The sequence below is a fragment of the Pipistrellus hanaki genome (assembly GCF_964339955.1).
Source record: "Pipistrellus hanaki genome assembly, chromosome: 1".
NCBI classification, from domain to species: domain Eukaryota; kingdom Metazoa; phylum Chordata; class Mammalia; order Chiroptera; family Vespertilionidae; genus Pipistrellus; species Pipistrellus hanaki.
The window spans coordinates 179107808-179129356 of record NC_140503.1 but is presented as its reverse complement, the minus strand read 5'-3'; the positions used below and the strand labels follow the sequence as shown (position 1 = coordinate 179129356).

At 36.4% G+C, this 21549-nt stretch overlaps 1 protein-coding gene across 2 annotated transcripts in view; it reads left to right on the top strand.

Annotated features, from left to right (window-relative positions):
* SRP72 (signal recognition particle 72) overlaps nt 1-20813 on the top strand; it is a 30136-nt gene extending 9323 nt beyond the window's left edge. The window contains exons 7-20 of one of the 2 annotated variants that reach the window (XR_014796377.1): nt 368-492; nt 580-637; nt 4789-4920; nt 5805-5933; nt 6634-6706; nt 8276-8340; nt 9944-10039; nt 11582-11685; nt 11816-11893; nt 13429-13566; nt 15909-15946; nt 17451-17610; nt 19371-20150; nt 20203-20813. Coding sequence is in view for 1 of the 2 variants with exons in the window: in XM_084899427.1 (XP_084755553.1) it covers nt 368-492; nt 580-637; nt 4789-4920; nt 5805-5933; nt 6634-6706; nt 8276-8340; nt 9944-10039; nt 11582-11685; nt 11816-11893; nt 13429-13566; nt 15909-15946; nt 17451-17610; nt 19371-19548 (1374 nt within the window). In the remaining variant the exon portion in view is untranslated. Of the gene's footprint in view, nt 1-367; nt 493-579; nt 638-4788; nt 4921-5804; nt 5934-6633; nt 6707-8275; nt 8341-9943; nt 10040-11581; nt 11686-11815; nt 11894-13428; nt 13567-15908; nt 15947-17450; nt 17611-19370 lie in introns of both variants that reach the window. The other variant, XM_084899427.1, reaches the window with a different exon arrangement.
* The last annotated feature ends 736 nt before the right edge of the window (nt 20814-21549 follow it).

Here is a 21549-nt window from a genome sequence, read left to right as displayed (position 1 = left end):
GCAGGAGTGCGGGGTGTGGTAAAAGAGAACAGCCCCTTGCCCATGAGCATTCATTTTATGTAGGCATCATCCGTCACCCTTTCCAGAGGGATGGAGAATATGGATTGATCTGGAGTGTCAGTTAAGAGAGCTGCTGCTTTAAATACAGAATTAGTTTCTGCTTTTGAAGTTCTTTAAATGGTGATAATTAGGATTTTGTAAACTTTCCTCTTGGTAGCAATTCCTAAATTTTAAAAAACTGAATCCAAGGGGAAATGTCTATGTCTTACTTAGGATTTTGTACCTTTTCAATGATTGGGTCACTTGGTAAATATGTGGAGCAATCTGGAGAATTTACAGGGGGAAAAACGTTTCTTCTTCTGCTTAGGATGGGACTGAGGAAGACCCACAGGCAGAACTGGCCATCATTCACGGGCAGATGGCCTATATTCTGCAGCTTCAGGGTCGTACAGAGGAGGCTCTGCAACTTTACAATCAGATAATAAAACTAAAGTGAGTTATTAAAATGAAGTGTCTTTTATAGGGGAGGAGGTGTCTTTTTAAAGGTTTGTTCCTTTTTGACCTGCTTATTGTTCACAGGCCAACAGATGTGGGATTGCTAGCTGTGATTGCAAATAACATCATTACCATTAACAAGGTAGGAAATCTGCATGCCTGTCCCTTCACTTATATTTTACCCTGAAAGCGTATTACCTGGCTTTGTTCTAAGTTAAGTAGGTTGGGGTTTTTTTCTATGACAGAGTCCAAAATTACAGCAAATCATAATAATGAGTTACTTAACTTATAATGATGATGATTATGCAAAGTATACTCAAGTAATAAAACATTTTTGTAGTTACAGATCCTGGACTTTAAAATCTTGGCTATTTTCTTTTATTAAAATATATTTTATTGATTTTTTACAGAGAGGAAGGGAGAGGGATAGAGAGTTAGAAACATCAATCAGCTGCCTCCTGCACACCTCATACTGGGGATGTGCCCGCATCCCAGGTGCATGCTCTTGACCGGAATCCCCTCTGGGAACTTTCAGTCCGTAGGCTGACTCTCCATTTATTGAGCCAAACCTGTCAGGGCTAAAATCTTACTATTTTCTTAGTTTATAATAATATGGAGAATATCTGTTTGTTAGGAAAGTAAAATGTTTGGACTTTTGCACTGTGAGTGTGCATGTTTTATATGATATTTTCATCTAGTGAGTCTCAAAGTTTTCTGTAGAGAGTATTTTTCTTTCCGTTGGCTTTTATTTTGGGGGAGGGGAGATGTGGGCAGGTTCTCTTTCTCATGTTCAGATTTGAAATTCAGGTTAATAGAAAATAACAGTAACATTTGTGGGGGGTTTTGATGTGCTGTGTGATTTCTTTTTCAAGTGCCATCTTATTTCATCCTCACAATTATTGTTTAATGTAACAAGAAGTATTTCCAGTCTATAGGAGTATAATCTGAGGTTGAGTTAAATAATTTATATAAGATAACAGCTAGTAAGAGGTTGAACTTGGAATCAGATTCTAATCTCTGATTTTAATGCTTGCTCCTTCTAGCCCTTCATGGTACCTCTTTCCTCCTGTATAGCAGAAATTCACTGAATCCCCAGCAGTGTGACAATGGCATTAAGGGAGAGGGGAGCAGTTACAGGGTGTTGCTTGCCATTGGCAGACTTTAGGTTTCCAAGAATTTATGCTGGTTTTTTAGTATAGCAGCAGTATGTACCTACCTATGTTTATGAATAATTTGAAGGATAAATTCTTATGTGCTTTAAAATTGTGAGGAGGAACTTGGGCATTGGTGGTTCAGTGGTAGAATTCTCGCCTGCCATAAAATTGTGAGGAGGAGAGTGTGCGAAATACTAAATATCTCAATCTTATTACTTATATATTGAACTTTCTTAACTTAAAGGTATTTATTTCTTTTTACTCAAAATAGCGCTGGATGCAGTAGGTAATAATGAAACATTGTCTTAATCATTACAGTTTTAAAATTTCATTTTGGCATTGAAAAAAAGTGCATGTTTAGATTTTTTGCTTTATACTTCATAACTACAGTTTTTGGTGAAAGAAATGTCTCTGGGTTGGCAAATTTGAGCTTACCCTTAAAGGAGGGATACAGTTTAAAGGTTAAGCAACAGCATAAACAAATGGTCTATGGGGGGGGGATGAGAAAACAGAAGAGAATACATGTATACATACTGGCTAGTTTGTAAAAAAAAGAATAGATTAGAGTAAATGGTGTCATGGTGGGAGGCCTTGAAAGTTAAAAATTTGATTAATAAGTGCCATGATAGCAAAGTGGTATGCATAATGAAGTATTAAAATAATTATATAGAAAGACCAACTAGAAATATGGTTTTTGAGGATTGATTTCTACCAAAGCCATTTTCTTGCTGTACATTAAAAAAATGTCATTGGTTTGGAGCTTCACATTCAGAAAAAAATAGAATTTATTTTAGATTTCTTCTTTGCCTCCTTTTAGTCTTTAAACTGCTAGAAGACCTAGCTTAAAGAGCACAGTATCAGTTATTTGCAAATAACTATATCATTTAGCAAAACTAGAATACTATGCATATAGTAGATACTCTGATGCTCTCAGCTTGTCCTTCTTAAAATGAAATGTGTCTTAATTATCATCTTTCCTTGAAAAATATGTGACTTTCTGTGTTCCACACAGAAATTCAGCTTCTTTGTACCTCTGCCCACATGAGAGAAAAAACAATAGCTATGTTACATTAATATTTTTTGTTAAAATGGGTTCAAGAGAGGTGTGAATATATTTCTGAATTTTAATAATTTGCTTACACAATGACAATACTTCAAAGAGGAATGAATTACTTTCATAATTTGTCATCTAAATTCTGAAGGGCATAATTTGAAGAACTTTCAAATTTAGATAGCATTGTAGTCCTAATTTCCACTGCAAGATTTGTGCTACCCCTGTGTATTTCTCTTCAAAAAGCTCAAAACAACCCCTCCAGGCCAGTGTGGCTGTGATTTGAGCATCAGCTTATGCACCAAGAAGTCACTGATTTGATTCTACTCAGGGCACATGCCCAGATTTCAGGCTCCATCCCCAGTAGGGGGCATGCAGAAGGCAGGTGATTGATGTTTCTCTCTCACTGATGTTTCTATCTCTCCCTTTCCCTTCTCTAAAAATCAATAAAAACATTAAAAAAATAAAGTTTAAAAAGCTTAAAAGAAGCATGTAATAGTGGGACTATAAAACAAAAGAAAATCGGGATCCAAAATTTATATGTATCTTAGGAGCATAGACACCCCAAACAGGCAGAGGTATTATCTTCCAAGCTCTCTTGTTTTTAATCTATCTATCCTACCTAATAAAAGAGTAATATGTAAGTTAACCATCATTCTGCTCAAAGCCACACCCACCAGCCAATCAGAGTGAGTATGCAAATTATCCCCAACCAAGATGGCTGTAGCCACAGAGAGCAGTTGAGAGGCTTGGGTTTCCCTGACAATAGAAGCCAAGCTTTCCGCCTGCCCTAGCTGGCCTAGGCCTCCACTCAAGGATACAAAGTTTCCTTGAAACTTTTAGAAGTTATAGAAGATAAATCCCAAGAAAAATTGCAGCAGCCACAAGCTGGAAAGAGCAGGCTAGGGTTGCCCCCGGCAATGGAGGAAATAAAGCTTTCCACCTGCCCTGGCTGGCCTAGGCCTCCACTCAAAGCTACAAAGTTTCATTTATAGAAGATACATAAAACCAAACAGAAATGGCGGCAGCCACAGAGCGAGCAGGGGCCTTGGCTCCGCTCTAGGCTACAAAGTTTCAATTGTAGAAGGTAAATAAATTCCAGATACCAGGGCCTCCACTTGGGTTGCCATGGTGTGTGGCCTGCCTGCAAACCACCACTGGCCTCTTGCCCAGGCCGCCCACACCCCAAAGGAACCCCCACCCTGATCCAGGACACCCTTCAGGGCAAACCAGCTGGCCCCCACCCATGCACCAGCCTCTATCCTATCTAATAAAAGAGTAATATGCAGATTGACCATCCAACACACAAGATGGCTGCCCCACGTGGTCAAAGATCCTGCCCCTATGTGGACACAAGATGGCCATCAGAGGAGGGCATTTGGGAGGAACCAGGCCTGCAAGGGAGGGCAATTGGGAGGGAGCAGGTCTGCAAGGGAGGGCAGTTGGAGGCAATCAACCCTGTAGGGGAGGGCAGTTAGGGGTGGCCAGGCCAGCAGAGGAGGGAAGTTGGGAGCAAACAGGCTGGTAGGGGAGCAGTTAGACATCAATCAGGCTGGCATGGGAGTGGTTAGGGGGTGGTCAGGCTGGCAGGCAAAAGCAATTAGGGGCAATCAGGAAGGCAGGCAAGCAGTTGGAAGCCAGCAGTCCTGGATTGTGAGAGGGATGTCTGACTCCCCATTTAGACCTGATCCCAGTGGTTTAACATCCCTCGAGGAGTCCCAGATTGGAGAGGATGCAGGCTGGACTAAGGAACACCCGTCCCCCAACCCCCGCCTGTGCACGAATTTTGTGCACTGGGCCTCTAGTATATATATAAAAGCCTGATATGCAAAGTGTCCCCTCGGAGTTTGGGAGACCAGGAGTTTGATTGCTTGCTATGACATTCGCTGACCACCAGGGGAAGGCATGGAATGAAGAAAGGCCCTTCCTGGCAGCCAGAAGGCCCAAACAGCCCTGATTGCTGGCCAGGCCTAGGGACACTGGGCTTCTAGTATAAAATAACTAAATGAAAGTGGAATAAGGCCTTGGAGCCTTAAAAGAATTGAAGTCTGAGATTGCTATTAATGATGGATAAACTTTTTTTTGTAGGACCAAAATGTCTTTGACTCTAAGAAGAAGGTGAAATTAACCAATGCAGAAGGAGTAGAGTTTAAGCTTTCCAAGAAACAGCTGCAAGCTATAGAATTTAACAAAGCTTTACTTGCTATGTACACAAATCAGGTAGGTAACGGATTGCTGGTTCCCCTGGCTAACCCTTTTAGAGTATGGTATCTAGGCATGATGCATATATATCAGTGCAATCTATTTATATGTTGTCTTAAACCCATGTGTTCTTCAGAATGTCATGTATAATAGATTTTATTGGTTAAACAAGTAATTTGCCCAATTCTTTATAAAAGTGTGTTGTTGGTGGCTTTTAAATGAAAGAAAATAATGTTCACTTCTGTAAATAAGATAATTTTGTCAATACCTATTTCTTTTTTAATTATTATTAATTTCTTTAAGGTATCACATATTTGTCCTCAACCCCCCATTCCAATCCCCCACCCCCAATACCTATTTCTAATCTCCCTGAATTAAAGTAAAATAATTAAGCAAAATACATCAAGTTATAAATGTTAAGGATATCAGTTTTAACCTTAATATGCTTTAATTCTAATTCAGTTATGATTTCATACTTTTCTAGAGCAGAGGTTTTCAGTGGGAGAGTGAGAAGCAGTAACATTATTATTATTTAGAACTGAGTTGAATTATTCTAAAATACTTCAGCAAGAAATACGTATTTATTTTGTTGTTTTGAAAAAAGGCTTATACTTGATGTATTTTTTTAAACAAAATTCTGAAATTTAAGCATCCAAATGAATGTTTAATAACTCTTCCTTTTCTAATTACTTTTAAAACTCATAGTTTAAATTCAGTAAGTGGAGTAGATACTATAAACCACTTGTCTCACCCTAGGCAGTTTTTTACTTTCTGTTTTATTTCACCTGATTTCCTTTCCCCTTCCTACATCCTTTTTTTTTTTTTTTTTTTTGTCACTCACTTAATGTTTTAATTTCATTAACCAGCTTATTTGGGGGGTGGGGGCAAATATTGTTTTTTAGGCAGAACAATGCCGAAAAATATCTTCCAGTTTACAGTCCCAAAGCCCTGAGCGTCTCCTGCCTGTGTTAATCCAAGCTGCGCAGTTCTGTCGTGAAAAGCAGCACATAAAAGCTATAGAGCTTCTTCAGGTAAAGGAAATAGTTTATTTCATTTTCATTTTCATTTTCATTATGTATAAAAGCTTGTAAATATGGGTAAACTAGATACTTGAGTTAATTCTTGGGCTACAGCTTTGCTTTATATGAATTTGCATTAGTATTTGTCATAAACCCTAATGAATGTTTTAATTTTTAGATCTACTTAACTAGTTAAGGGTTTGTTTTAGGCTTATAATACCAGAACACACTTAAACTCTTTTTCAATAATGTATTCTCCAGTAAATCCCAATCTAACCTCAAATAATTACAGAGATACTTAGTTTTTATCAGCCTAAGTCAGCTGTTAGATTATTTTTAATTTCCTGAGGGTAGTAGAATACATTGGAAAGTTGGACAGGGTGAAATTAGGACCCTCCTGAGGGGCAGAGTTGTCTAGCCAGGGACCCAGTAAGGAGGTATCATTTATTTGAGTATCTTAAAAAAATTATGTAGTAGTCTTATTTATTTTAGTGACTCTCTGGAAACTTGACATTATTGCTCTTATTTTCAGAGCATAATTTTAAAGCACAGTGGGTGTCAGGTAAAATTTTTCCAAAATAAAACTTGGACTTTAAACCAGAAGTTTAATATTTTAAAACTAGATTTAAATTTTTATGTAGCTAAGATAAGTAATTGGAATGAATTGTATAAATAAAATGTGATTTCCCCCCCTCAATTAAAAAATGTTTAGGAATTTGCAGATCAGCATCCAGAAAATGCAGCTGAAATTAAGCTGACCATGGCACAACTGAAAATTTCCCAAGGTATTAATGATTATTTCATGATGACTAAAATATAGTTTTAACGGAAATAAATGTTTGGAATGATTCTGAAGTAGCTGACTGTGAGTATGAAATTTATGTATTATGGAGAAGCATAATTATTGTTGTTTCTTACATGAAGCTAGATGGTATGAGCTCCAACAGAGTTAATTGGCCTTTTCTTGGGTTATTACTAAATTGTCAGGATGAATCTCAGTCTATGCCTTGAAAGTCTGTAGAAGCAAAGGATTTCTCTGTTCCAGAAGACCATATCTGACTCAAATGTGGTGTGTAGAAATGCTTGTATCTGTCACTTGGTAGTATTTGCATGAAATAAGGGTTACTTTGCCATCCTAGTTCTCAGAATTTTTTAACTTAGGCCTTTATCTTTTATGCTTTACCACTCATATCTTTAGGGAAGAGAAGCAAGTAAATTTAATGAAAACATATTTTTGGTTCTTACAGAAAACTGTTAGTGTTTTTGTCCATAATTTTGAATCAACCTTAGTGATTATCTAGAGCTGTATTGACCATATTTGGCTGTCCCTATATGCATGTAGCTCTTTAAGTTAAAATTAAATGAAATTTAAAATTCAGTTTTCAGTTGTGCTAGCCACATTTCAGAAGCTTTGTAGCCACATGGGGCTAGTTGGACAGAATAATATAGAGGATGTTTCCATCATCACAGAAAATTTTATCAGATAGCTCTGGTGTACAGTACACATTCTCAGTAGGAATGATAATTGGTTTGGATATTGGATTTTATGATGGCTAAAGTGAAAATTTTATGGGTAGAGGTGAGGGAGTTAGTTGGCAGTTGGGGGGGGCGGCGTGTAAAAAGACTCCTTAGTGGGGTACTAATGAAAACAAGGTTGAGAAACACTGTTAGTCTCCCTGTTACCTTATCCTCACATTTGCTTACCTTTTGGTTTCTTTTCCCTTTCCCCACCTCTCTTTCTTTTTCTGGCTCTCTTCTTTATCTTCTTTCTACATTCAGTTTTCAGGGTGGTTTTATTTTTTTAAATTTTCTTTATTGATTAAGGTATTACATATATGTCTTTATCCTCCCTTTGCCCCTCAACCCCTTTTTCCCCTTTTCTTTCCCCCCTCCCCCCCCCCCCCCCCCCCCCCCGGTCATGCCCTCACCCCACTGGTGTCTGTGTCCATTGGTTTTGCTTATATGCATGCATACAAGTCCGTTGGTTGATCTCTCTCCCAGGGTGGTTTTATTTTTGCAAAGATTATTTATCATACTAAAATTACTGAGAGAGACTACATATCAGTGGTTTTTGTTTGTAAAGACTTTATTTAAGTTTGCAGTGAGTAGAAAGTCAGAATTTTAACACCTTAGGAAAGTTTCTATTACATATCTATAGTAACATATTTCAAGGCCTAAGACTCAATTTTTTTATTTGTAAAATGAATAGAGTACATTCTTCTCAAGATTCCAAAGCTTGAGTATTTAGAAATGTTATAAAACATGTCTTTTAAATTTCTTGTCTTTTTTTTTCTCTTCATAATATGCTTTCTTGATTGTGATGACTGATCTTATCTTTAATTTAATTTCTTAAGGTAATATTTCCAAAGCATGTCTAATCTTGAGAAGCATAGAGGAATTAAAGCATAAACCAGGCATGGTGAGTTTATAACTAAAATCTCATACAACTGAAAAAATAATGGAATTAGTAGTCCATTGGTATGTTTGATGTTTTTTGTATTCGATTAATTTCTGCCTATTTCTTTCTATATGCATAATAGTTAAAATAATAACGGTAGCCCGGCTGGCATGGCTCAGTGGTTGAGCATCTACTCATGAACCAGGAGATCAGGGTTTGATTCCTGGTCAGAGCACATGTCTGGGTTGCGAACTTGATCCCCAAGGTGGGGCGTGCAGGAGGCAGCTGATCAATGATTCTCTCTCATCATTGATGTTTTTATCTCTCTCCCTCTCCCTTCCTCTCCAAAATCAATAAAAATATATTTTAAAAAATAGTAACAGTAATTTATGGTATAAATTTAATTTCACTTTTGCTCTGCTTTGCACTGGTCTGTGATTTAGTCAGATGTGCCTGGTACTTACATTACCACTGAGAACCAACCTTAAATAACGTAAGATCCATATAGGAAATTACTTAGTCTAAATTATTTTGTCTTCATTATGATTTCTTTGAGGTAAAATAATTTAGGAATAGTGGCCAATAAATTTAGTTTTTAGTTCTCTGATTATCCCAGCATCACAGATTTAGATCACTAATATAGCTCTGAAAGCATCCGTTTTGAAGTAAAGACTAATTCTATAGTAGTGGTCTGTACATTTATTAAACTAGGCCCATTTTGTTCATGCCTGTATTCTCTCACACAGCTTTTACAATTGGGACTCATAAAATATATAATAATATTTGAAGGTTCTTATTTTAAAGCCTTGGCTACCATTATTTTGTTAAAATCAAATATGATATATAGTTGAAAAAAAATGTTTCTAATATTTAAAACCTGACTTTCTGTTATCTTTTAAGAAATTTATTCATTTTATTTAGGTTATTGGCTTTATTAGCATAAAGGTTGTTCAAATTGTCCCAGTTTACCGTTAGTATGTGTGAAACCTTTTGTTTATGATAATTGGTTATTCATAGCTTCTCTTTTTTTTTTTTTCTTTTTTCTGATCAATATCACCAGAGGTTTATCCGTTTTATTGATTTTTCTCAAAATTTTAGCTTTTTGTTTATCCTTTCAGTTCCATCTCCTATTGCTCTTCCCCTTGCACTCCACTCCAGCTGCATGGGCCTTCTTGCCATTCCTCAAACAATAGGCAAGCTTTTCACTGGCTTTATGTAGCTCAGGCCACATGTGACTCATCATGGGAGTTTAGCCATGTGTGTATGTGTACCTTACTGATCATGTACTTGGATGTCCCAGCAGTGTCTTATTATATGAACTAATTTTCTCAGTGCTTATTCTCCACTTCTGTACTTACCTTGCAGACTGGTAACTTTGTGAACTGGCACTGCTTTAGAGGAAAGGTATATTTTATAGATAACTTTGTATTTGGAAAGCACTGCTGTTCATGGTATTTCTAGTTATACCCCATAATATAGCAATTTTTTGTAATGAATTAGATACTGGTGGAGAGAGCCTAGCAGCCTTTATTTGCTGTTTATTCAATGTTTTTCTTTTTGAAAAAGCTTATTCTGGGAGAGATGGGGAAATTTTACTCACTAATTTATATCTTTGGCTGAGTAGGTATCTGCATTAGTGACTATGTACAGCCATGAAGAAGATATTGATAGTGCCATTGAGGTCTTCACACAAGCTATCCAGTGGTATCAGAATCATCAGGTAAGTAAATGGAGTAAAATGTTATAAGGGTTTGTTTTTACATAAAAATAAAAAGCTGCACTACTGAACTAAAAAGTTAGGAGAATTGAAACAATACAAGTCACTTTAAAGAATGGAATGCTATTACTATTACAACCTATTTTTTAAGTATACCAGATCCAAGTAAAGTTATTAGAATTACAAAATGGCTGCAAAATGGGGGAAAATGGTTCAGTTATGTGTTCTGAGTCTTTTTCGTGTGTGTGTGTGCGTGTGTCTATGTAACCTCAAGAAATAAGAATAATAGTACAAGCCCTGCCAAAACTGGTTTGGCTCAGTGAATACAGCGTCTGCCTGCGGACTGAGAGGTTGCGGGTTCGATTCTGGTGAAGGGCATGTACCTTGGTTGCGGGCACATCCCCAGTGGAGGGTGTGCAGGAGGCAGCTTATTGATGTTTCTAACTCCCTATCCCTCTCCCTTCCTCTCTGTAAAAAAATCAATAAAATATATTTAAAAAAAAAAAAAAAAGAATAATAGTACATGATTATATATAAGAGAACTCATATTTAGTAGCTAGAGAGCCCATGGATGGTAGTAATTGGTAGAACAGTGATATAGTTGACTCTTGAACAACATGGATTTGAACTGCACATGTCCATTTATATACGAATTTCTTTTCAATAAGTACTATAAATGTATTCTCTTCCTTATGTTTGTCTTAATATTTTTTTCTAGCTTTATTGAAAATACAGTATGTAATACATATAACATGCAAAATAAGTATTAATTGACTTATTGGTAAGTCTTCAAGTCAGCAGTAAGCTATTAGTAGTTTAGTTTGTGTTTTTTTTTTTAATATATTTTATTGGTTTTTTTTTTTACAGAGAGGAAGGGAGAGGGATAGAGAGTTAGAAACATCGATGAGAGAGAAACATTGATCAGCTGCCTCATGCACAGCTCCTACTCCCCTGATCGGAATCAAACTTGGGACCCTTCGGTCTGCAGGCTGACGCTCTATCCACTGACCCAAACCGGTCAGGGCAGTTTAGTTTTTTTAAGGAATCAAAAGTTATAAACTGTCAGTGCTCCTAACTCCTGTGTTATTCAAGGGACAGCTATACCTGGGATAATTGTATATCATGTCTCCATCCATTAGGAACATCTTTATTTTTCCATTATGGGTTTCTGCATGGGCAATACCCCAACGTAGGGGACATTTATATTGTTAGCATTGTTAGCAGTGGAGAGATACCAGTGTTCTGAGAACTATGGAGATAATGTTTGAGAATTATAGTGACATATTTGATTATGGGGTTATTTCTAGTTGTGGATGATCTAAATTGAGATGAGTTTTGTTCCAAATTCATTAGTCATCACTGTACTAATTTGTCTTCTCCTTTCCCTGTTTGTGGGTGAAAATTTATGATTTTTCATGCTTTCTGTAAAACTTGAGATGAGGAATTTAATGGGTAGGTCCATTTTAAAGGTCTAATGAATATAACTTCATTAACTTGCTAAATATTTAGCTTAAAACTTTTCTTTCTCTTTTATTCAAACTGTAGCCCAAATCTCCTGCTCATTTGTCCTTGATAAGAGAAGCTGCAAATTTCAAACTCAAATATGGGCGGAAGAAGGAAGCAATTAGTGACCTAGAACAGCTATGGAAGTAAGCTCTGAAAGGTGGAGATGTAGAAATCCAGATTTTATTGCTGTTATGTGATGAGTGGATTATTTTGCTTGTTTATATTTTCTTCAATTTTATAAACGGTTGAATAACTTTTTTTTTCTTCTTTTAGACAAAATCCAAAAGATATTCATACCCTGGCGCAGCTTATTTCTGCTTATTCACTAGTAGATCCTGAGAAAGCAAAAGCGTATCCTTTTGATTGTTCCAAGCAGCTCTCAAGTTGCATAGTAGATCTCTTCCAGTACCTGTTTGACTAGGACTTTTTCTGTTGTAAATTTCAACAAACAAAATCCCCTTCTTTTTTTATTTTTATTATATTTTTAATCAGAGAGTAAGGGAAAGGGAGAGAGAGAGATAGAAACATCAATGATGAGAGAATTATTGATCAGCTGCTGCTTGTATACCCCCCACTAGGAATTGAGCCCACAACCTGGGCATGTGCCCTTGACCAGGATTGAGGCTCTATCCATCGAGTCAAACTAGCTAAGATCAAAACCCCCTTCTAACTAGTAAAAACAAAAAATGAAAATTTAGTGATCAGTATGACTGAAAAATACAGTGGTAGATCCAACTTGGGGTATAGATTGATCCACAACCAAAAATGAAGTTCTTAACATATAGCTTAGATTTTCATGTTCAAGTTCAACAGCAAAAAACAAATCAAAACACAAACAAAAAAATGTATTTTTGGATGTTTTTTTGGATACTAGTATATGTTTCTGAAGTGTCATTTTGATTGAACTATTTTATGTCACATGCCCATCTCAAACAATAAGAGAATGGTGCCCTGATTGGCTGAGTTTGGATCATGTGTGCTACTCCAGTATGGGTGTGTTCCCAAAACTGAGGTGGGTGGGGTGGGGAATGTTACAAAACCATAAGTCAAAACCTTTGCATTGAGCAGGTCTGTGTTTTATACTCTTGAAAGCTGTTTTGGGGAATGGAGTTTTTATTAGGCCATGACCTAGAAGTATGTCACTGAGCTAAGAAATAGATGACTAGAAGATAACTCATTTTTTGAGTTTTCCTTTCATAATATATAATATACGAGAGGCCTGGTGCATGTAAATTCATGCACTGGAGTGGGAGTCCCTCAGCCTGGCCTGCCCCCTCTCACAGTCTGGGAGCCCTCAGGGGTGGGAGGTGACCTGGCGATCAAGGGAAGGCAACACCCTCATCACACCTCTGCTGCTGCCACTGCCGGCAGCACAAGCCTCAGCTGGCTCTGGGTACCTGAGCCTCGGGTGGCCCTGGGCGGCTGGACAACCGCCATCCAAGGCTTGCCTGCCCCTCGGGCCGGCCCAGGGCGACTGGGGGCCTGAGGGGACTGAGAGACTCCAGAGGCAGGCACATGTGGAGCGGGCCTGGCCGTGCCCTGTGCCTGCTGCCCTGGCAGGGCTGAGGGGACTGGGCGTCGCCATCTTGTGGCTGTGTGCGCCACCATATTTGAAGGTGTGACAGTCAATTAGCATATTCCCTCCTTATTGGCTGTGGGTGCTGCCATCTGTGAGGGCATGATGGTCAATTAGCATATTCCTTTATTAGATAGGATAATTGACTTTATGACTTGCCAGTATGTTGTTTTATAAAAGATTTAAGAACATTTTTTGCTTTTGACAAAGGGCATCAAATAAAAACAGTATGTTTCCTTATAGGCATAGATATATTGTTAGGCATGTATATGTATTTCTATTGTGTTCCTGAACTCCTGTTCTATCCCAGTCTTAGTAAACACTTGCCCTCATCAGATAGTATGTCTCTGAAAGTAGATGTTGAGGCTCTTGAAAATTCTCCCGGTGCTACGTACATTCGGAAGAAGGGTGGAAAAGTTACCGGAGATAGTCAACCAAAGGAGCAAGGGTAATGTTTTTCATTCTAACCTTCACTAATGCTGATTTTAAATTATATAAGGAGCAAAAATACACTTATAAAAATTACACGTGAATAGGTTTAAATCCCCTTTTTTTCTTTTCTCTTCTTTTTTCTGTGCCCAACTCGTAGTCCTCATTTCCTGGTCCAGAATTAACTTCTGGTATTATCTTAGTGTGTGTCCTTCCACATTTTTTTCTTTGTATTCACACACACAGGTGAATTAGAAATATTTTCCTTAGATTGGATTATTTTTGCTTTTTACAGAAGCGGGGTTCCATTGTGCTTAGTGTTTTCGAACTTGCTTTCTTTCATTTACTAAGTCTTGCAGACATAAGCTATTTATGCATTGGCCTGATGGGCCCTACTTTATTAACCTATTAATTTATTACTATGCATTTAGTGTATCATTTAGTAATTCTAAACCACAGTTCTGATCTTTATTTACCTGATTTGGAGGAAAGGTTAGCCAACTTCATTAACTTATATAAAGTCAAATTTCAATTTTTTCCTTATTCTACATTGCCATCTCAAAAAAAGCAGATTCCTGTGGTAAATGTTTAAGATTTTATTTTTGACTCAGGATGAATAGAGAATTGAAGAGATTAAACATTTCCTCAGTTTTGTGGCTTTCTTAATTTTTCAGTTTTCTTTTTTGAAAACCTTTCAAAATCTATTTTTTTTTGTAACTTTGAAACACTATCAGTACCAACTTTATATGATTGACTTCATTATCAACTCTGATATAAAAAATATTATCATCGTAATAGAATTTAAAAACTTGGGAGCATTATCTCAACTCGTTTCCGGCATATGTCGACAGTTTGGCTCAAATAAACTCATTAAAATTCTTTTTAAAACAATAGAATTTAAAAACTTAAATAGGGAATTGTCTCAGAGATATGACATTGTTCCATTTTATCATATGATTCTGATTTCAAGCCTTATAATAAACTCCAGAATGAAATCTAAGCCAGATCTTAAGGGAATTTTTAAATAATGCCTATTTAAATATTTTCAGTATTGTTTCCTCTCTTTCAAAACAGGTTTGGGTAATTAGTAAGAACATACAATTCATTTCTAATCCTGTACAATTACAAAGATGTACATTGAGGTTTTTTTTAAAGTTTTTTTTTTTTTTTTATTGATTTCAGAGAGGAAGGGAGAGGGGAGAGATGATGAGAATCATTGATCAGCTGCCTTTTGCACAACCTCAATCTTGGGGATTGAGCCCACAACCTGGGCATGTGCCCTGATGGGGAATTGAACTGTGACCTCTTGGTTCATAGGTTAACCCTCAAGCACTGATCCACACTGGTAGACTGTGTTTTGTTTTTTATGGTGTTTTGTTTTTGTTTTTGTTTTTTTTACTGTAGCTATCAGAGTACTTAGCAATTATTTTGAGTGTTTTCTTGGCTTCTTATGCTCTTTTTAGTGCCCGTTAGTTGGGAAGAGGGGCCAGTGTACTTTAAATACCTTCCTAAAACATTCAGTAGCCCTGGCTGGTGTGGCTCAGTTGTTAGAGCGTTGACCCGAGCACTGAAGGATTGTGGGTTCCATTTCTGGTCAAGTAATGTACCTGGATTTCAGGTTCAATCCCTAGCCCTTGTCGGGGCACATGCAGAGACACACACAATCATTGTGTCTCTCTCACATAGATGTTTCTCTCTCCCTCTTCCCTCCCTCTTTCTCCCTCTCCCTCTCTCTTCCCTTCCTCCTTTCTACTTTGTCTAAAAATAAATGAAAAAAATATCCTCAGGTGAGGATTAACAACAACAAAAAATCAATAAACTCACAAATTTATTCCTATATAAACTGTAAAATAAAAAAATTGCAGAATAAAATGCCTTCCATCACTCTCTGCCCTTCTCCCTTCCTAGGTCAAAACCAATGTTATTTATCTTACATAACCTACCAAAGATATTCTTTGCATGTATTATACCTGTACAGTTCCTTCTAACAAAGAGTTTAATGATCTGTTCTTGAATTTTGCCAAACATGAGGTAACTTATTGTAGCTTTTGATGCTTGTGCAAGTTTCTTACCTTTTTACATAAAGTTTAATATGCATGTGCAAATATATATGGTATCTGTTTTCTGAAAACAATTGTCACCTCTCTTTTCTAAACCCTCCTCCTATAAATTACAACCTATGAAGCTGGATTAAATGTAACCTAAATAAACATCTCAACTAGTCTATTTATTAACTTTGGTGAGCCCTCACTTAGCAAATCTTGAATACCTTTATGATAAAGTACTCAGCTTACTCTTTTGCATATGTGTAATGTTCTATATTTATCATGCTGATGGTAATGATTTTTGTTCTCTTTGTAGACAGGGAGATTTGAAAAAGAAGAAGAAGAAAAAGAAGGGTAAGGCTTTTAAAAAAAAAAGTCTTTAGATTTCTTTCTACAAGATAAAAGCTTGGGTTTAGCCCTATATAAAAATCTTCAAATATATTGTCCTTTCTTCCTGTATCTTTGAACACTTGAGTTTTGTCTTAACTATAATATTTAATTTAAGAATTCAGCTTTCCCAAATCTGCTAAGATTATTACTACTTCTCCATCTGTTCTTCGGCTTCCAAAATTGAATCGATAATATGTTTTCTCCTATGGTTCTTTTTAATGTGTTTGTTGTCATTTTAGTGGAGTTTTGGTACAGTGCAGAAACTGATTGCATTCAATCCACTATTTTAATTAGAAATCTTAGTTTACAGTTCTTAGAAATTGTTTTGTGTTGTCTTATGTATTAGTAATATTTTAAGGGAACAAGTGCTAACTACAGATAACAATAACCTGCAATTTGACTTTTTTCTATATTTTTTTGGTTTTCAGATGGGCATATTTTAAAACTTACAATTGATATGTGCTTATTCTAAAAACAAAGTAAAATAAAAATAAACAAAAGAAATAGACTTCTTTTGTAATAGAATTGCAAAAGAGTAAAAATTCCCAACTCCAAATTCATGCTGCAAGAAGTAATTAACTTTTTATATATATAACATACATACACATTTATATGGTCAGTCAATAAAAGGTTTTACAAAGATGATGTGAACATATCAAGATAGTTTCTTTTAATCTTCTATTTTAGATTGTATTGTGCAGACTTTTTCCAAGTTATTAAATCTGGATGTACTTCACTTTTTAACCCATTGGATAGCTTGCTATAGTAGGGGTATACTGTAGTTTATTTCATCATTCTTTTACTGATGGGCATTTAAGTTAGTTTGCTATTTTAAAGACTGTCAGTGAATATTCTTATGGATTTCTACAGGATAAATTTCTAGAAGTATAAATTTTGACTGGTACTGACAATAAATTGCTCTTGACAAAGGCTGTACCAGTAAACATTTCTGCTAATGGTTTTTGAGTGTTTCCCTTTATCTCCCAACACCAGCTGTTATTACTGCTTTTAATATTTGTTAGTTTGGTAGATTTTCTTTTAGTTAGGTTGAGTATCTTTTCACATAATTAATGACTTATTTCTCTTGGGTTACTCTAATTACAACTATGCTCATTTTTCTTCGTATGATTTACCTCTTGATTACCAAGAACTTATTCTATATTAAGAATGTTAACTGCTGTGTTATTTAATATGCATTTTTAAAATTATTTATCTTACACTATATCTTTTACCAAATGAAAATTTAATTTTTTTATGTAGATACATCTGTGAAATCTTTTCCTTTATATCTTCTGAATATTGTGTCATGCTTAGGAATAATGCTGATCATATAAATAAAACTTTCTCAAATAAACTTATTTTAGTTTTAAAGTTATTTATTCCAAGTCTTGGACATAATATTTAAATAACTACCTTGAAAACACTGTGGACAGATTCCTCATTTCTTCATCAATTAATTGTTACACAGGAAAACTGCCTAAGAATTATGACCCCAAAGTGACTCCAGATCCAGAAAGATGGCTACCGATGCGTGAGCGGTCTTACTACCGGGGCAGAAAGAAGGGTAAGAAGAAGGATCAGATTGGCAAGGGGACCCAGGGAGCAACTGCAGGAGCTTCGTCTGAACTGTAAGTCATTGCTTCGCGACTGAGGTCACTCAGGGCACAAGCTGATCTTTCTGCGATCGACTCAGGGTCATTAGTGTGGATTTTAAATGGTATTTTAAGTATGAGAAGTACAGTTAGATATTTTTTATGTTTAGCAATACCGCTATTGTAAAGGAAAGAAAATGTGGTATTACTGGTTGGATTGTATTCTAAATACTTGGATTGTAAGTTTGTATTATAAATAATAAGATCCCAATAACTTCAAAAGTAAACTACATACACTGAGTCATTCAACAAACTAAATATTTAGCCAAGACCGGTTTGGCTCAATGGATAGAGCGTCGGCTTGGGGACTGAAGGTTCCCGGGTTCGATTCCGGTCAAGGGCATGTACCTTGGTTGCCGGCATATCCCCAGTAGGGGGTGTGCAAGAGGCAGCTGATCAATGACTCTCTCTCATCGATGTTCCTACTCTCTCTCTCCCTTCCTCTCTGTACAAAATCAATAAAAATATATTTTTTAAAAAAAGAGAAAAAAAAAAGGAAAAGGTCATATATAATAATTTCAACAATAAAGATTTAAACAAAACAGTCCTGCGAGGCAATGAACTTCGCTCAGGCCTGTGAAGTAATTAAAAAAACAAAAACAAAAACCTAAATATTTAAATAAAGATATAAATAATGTGACTAAAAAGAAGTATTAAAAATGATACACTTTCAGCCGAAAACCGGTTTGGCTCAGTGGATAGAGCGTCGGTCTGCGGACTGAAAGGTCCCAGGTTCGATTCCGGTCAAGGGCATGTACGTTGGTTGTGGGCACATCCCCGGTAGGGGGTGTACAGGAGGCAGCTGGTCGATGTTTCTCTCTCATTGACATTTCTAGCTCTCTATCTCTCTCCCTTTCTCTCTGTAAAAAATCAATAAAATATATATTTTTTTAAAAAATGATACACTTTCAGGCTGCTGCCCACAAACTTGTTGGTGGCTTGTGAATTCTGAGCCGTGTAACTGATTCCAAAAGTAAATAAACTAGCATTTGACCAGGGGAAAAAAAAAGAAAAGAAAAAAAAAGATAAATAAATAAATATAATGATACAGCCCTGGCTGGGGTGGGTTAGTGGTTAGATGTCAGCCCACACCCCTGAGGGTTTGATTCCCAGTCAAGAGCATGTGCCTGGGTTGTAGGTTTGAACCCTGGACTGATCGGAAGTATGCATGAGGCAACCAATCAGTTGATGTTTCTCTCTCTTCTTTCTCACTTTCTCTTCCTCTATTCATCTCTTCTACTCTGTTTAAAAAAAAAAAGTTACTGTCTGCCTGAGTTGGAGCGTCGTCCAGTACACCAAAAGACTGTGGGTTTGATTCCTAGTCAGGGCACATACTTAGGTAATGGTTCTATCCCAGTTGGGGCATGTATGAGAGGAAACCAATCATTGTTTCTCCTCCCCCCTTCTCCTTCTCTAAAATCAATAAAAACATATCCTTGGGTGAGGATTTTTAAAAAATGTTACTAAATAATTCATTTGTACATGGTAGGATTATAAGTCATTTAAAATTTTTTCTTTATTTTCTAAGCCTTTTAAAAATTGGCATGTACCATATTGTACTTATCCTTTGATTATAAAGCAGTAAACATTTTATTCAAAAGGGAAACTCACTTTAAAATAGAATGTGTGGGAGATTGTTAGGGGTGGAAAGTGAAATTCACGTATGTGTGTTTTTATAGCCTTTTTCTTTATTGAATGTATGAGTGACCAACCCTTTCCTGATCTGATGATTTCAGGGATGCCAGTAAAACTGTGAGCAGCCCACCCACCTCCCCAAGACCTGGCAGTGCAGCAACAGCATCTGCATCTACAAGTAATATCATCCCCCCACGACACCAGAAACCTGCAGGGGCTCCGGCAACCAAAAAGAAACAGCAACAGAAAAAGAAGAAAGGAGGAAAAGGTGGCTGGTGATTAGAACCTGCTTGTTGCAGACTATTTTCCAGCTAGTCTTAGTGACACTAGGAACATAAAGGAACACAGCAAGAAGCACAGAGCTGCTCCCTCTCCCACCCCACATTTTCATCAGATTGTTTTTTGTGCATCAAAAAGGAAAACATCTCCTCAGACTTAGCCTACTTGTACCACCAAGCTTTTCACATGATGAGGACTCAAAATAATTGGGATTTACCTACCTTGATATCTGTTTCTTTGTGTGCTGATCTGGTGGTGTTTTTTCAGTTTCACAAACAAGGCATGTTATTGAAGGTTTCCTAGGTTATAAACAGAAGTTACTTCTGCTGTTTTAACTAGAATCTAAAGACACTTGTTCTTATCTAGTCCCACTTTAAATTATGTCTTAGAGGGTCTTGGGAGACTGAAAGTAGAATCTTCTGAGCATTCCAAATATCTACTTAGAAATATCATGTGATAAAAAGGGACCTTATTAATACACTGGTGTTCTTCACTTCGTTACATGAGTGGCCATAAGAAAACCAAATGTCTTGATTAATTTTTACCATAAATTCTCTGTTATGTGATACTGGAATATGAGATAATTATATATATTCACATATGTGTGTGTGTGTGTGTATATATATATATATACATACACACACACACACATAGTAATAAAAAATATGTATGTAAATATGCATATATATATACATGCATATAAATTAGGACTCCTTTGTGCCCCCGTATCATTTTTAGATTATGATAACATTGTGCTTACTTAGCACTGTAAAGAACTCAAAGAAAACATCAATGTTGTAAGAAGCTCACCCTTAGACCCAGTGTTCTCAGGCCAAATGGGTTTGGATGGTCTCAGTCAGATTTAATGTCCCCTATCAAGAGCATGAACATTGACTTCCTGTGTAGAGAAGAAATCAATACCAGAGTTCAGTAGCAGGCAGTATTAAAACTTAACAGTACTCTGTGGCCCAATTAATAAATACTCAGATGGCTCCTTTTTCTAGTTAGGGAAGGGACTATACATTACCCTTCCCAGAATGATGGAGTATTATACAGTCAGGTCTGCGGTGTCGGTATTGCTCTGGTCTTTCCTTGCTTATAAGCCTCTTTCCCATTGAAGGGCTGTGAGACAGATGTCTACTCTGACTAGTATTCATTTTATGCTACCCCAGATAGCATTGAATTTAGATTTAAGACTTATTTCCTTGTGATCGTATTACTCCATCCTTGTCAATAAAGTGCTGCTGTGTTTGACTCTGAACATACTGAAACATCTCCGAAGAGTTTTTTAAAAAGGCTTTCCTCCTTTACTAGAGTAAGAAATTTGGTGCTGCCTTTCTGTTTAACATAATCAGAATCTGCAGTGGCATCTAAACAAGAGACCAGCTTATATATGAATGATTTATTACGGCATAATACTTTGGAGCTCTCAGAGAATAGTCTTTTGGTAAGAGTGACAGATAGTCATTCCTTCTAAATATATGCCCCATTACAAGAATAATTGTTAGTAAATTTTTTATTTAGGATTCCATTAAATTCCTGTGGTGAAGGATAATCACTTTTTGGGTTTAACTAAGCTACCGAATTTTGGTGAAAATTATCTATCATTGAAAATTTTGACACAAAACACAAAGTGAAACTTACGGGTTCTGTAGCCAGTCTTTGCTATTACCAGTCATTACTAAGCATCTGAAACCTCAGTTCAAAGAAGTTCTTGTCAGATTAAGTGTAAACATCTACATTAACTTTCTGGTAATTATTTATCTTTTGGGTAGATCTTTCACCAGTGACATATATACTTTGTATATATGTCATATATACTTTGTATATATGTGTATGTCTACATTTATAAAAACCAATATGGATACATCATTCACTGTGGCACATTTTAAAATAAAATATTCTAGCAGTGAGTATGGATTAAGATGTTTTGGGTGTTGGCATTTTATGGAGGACTTCCTGGTTGGTACATCTGAGAGTTTTTTAAGCTGAGTATCTGAA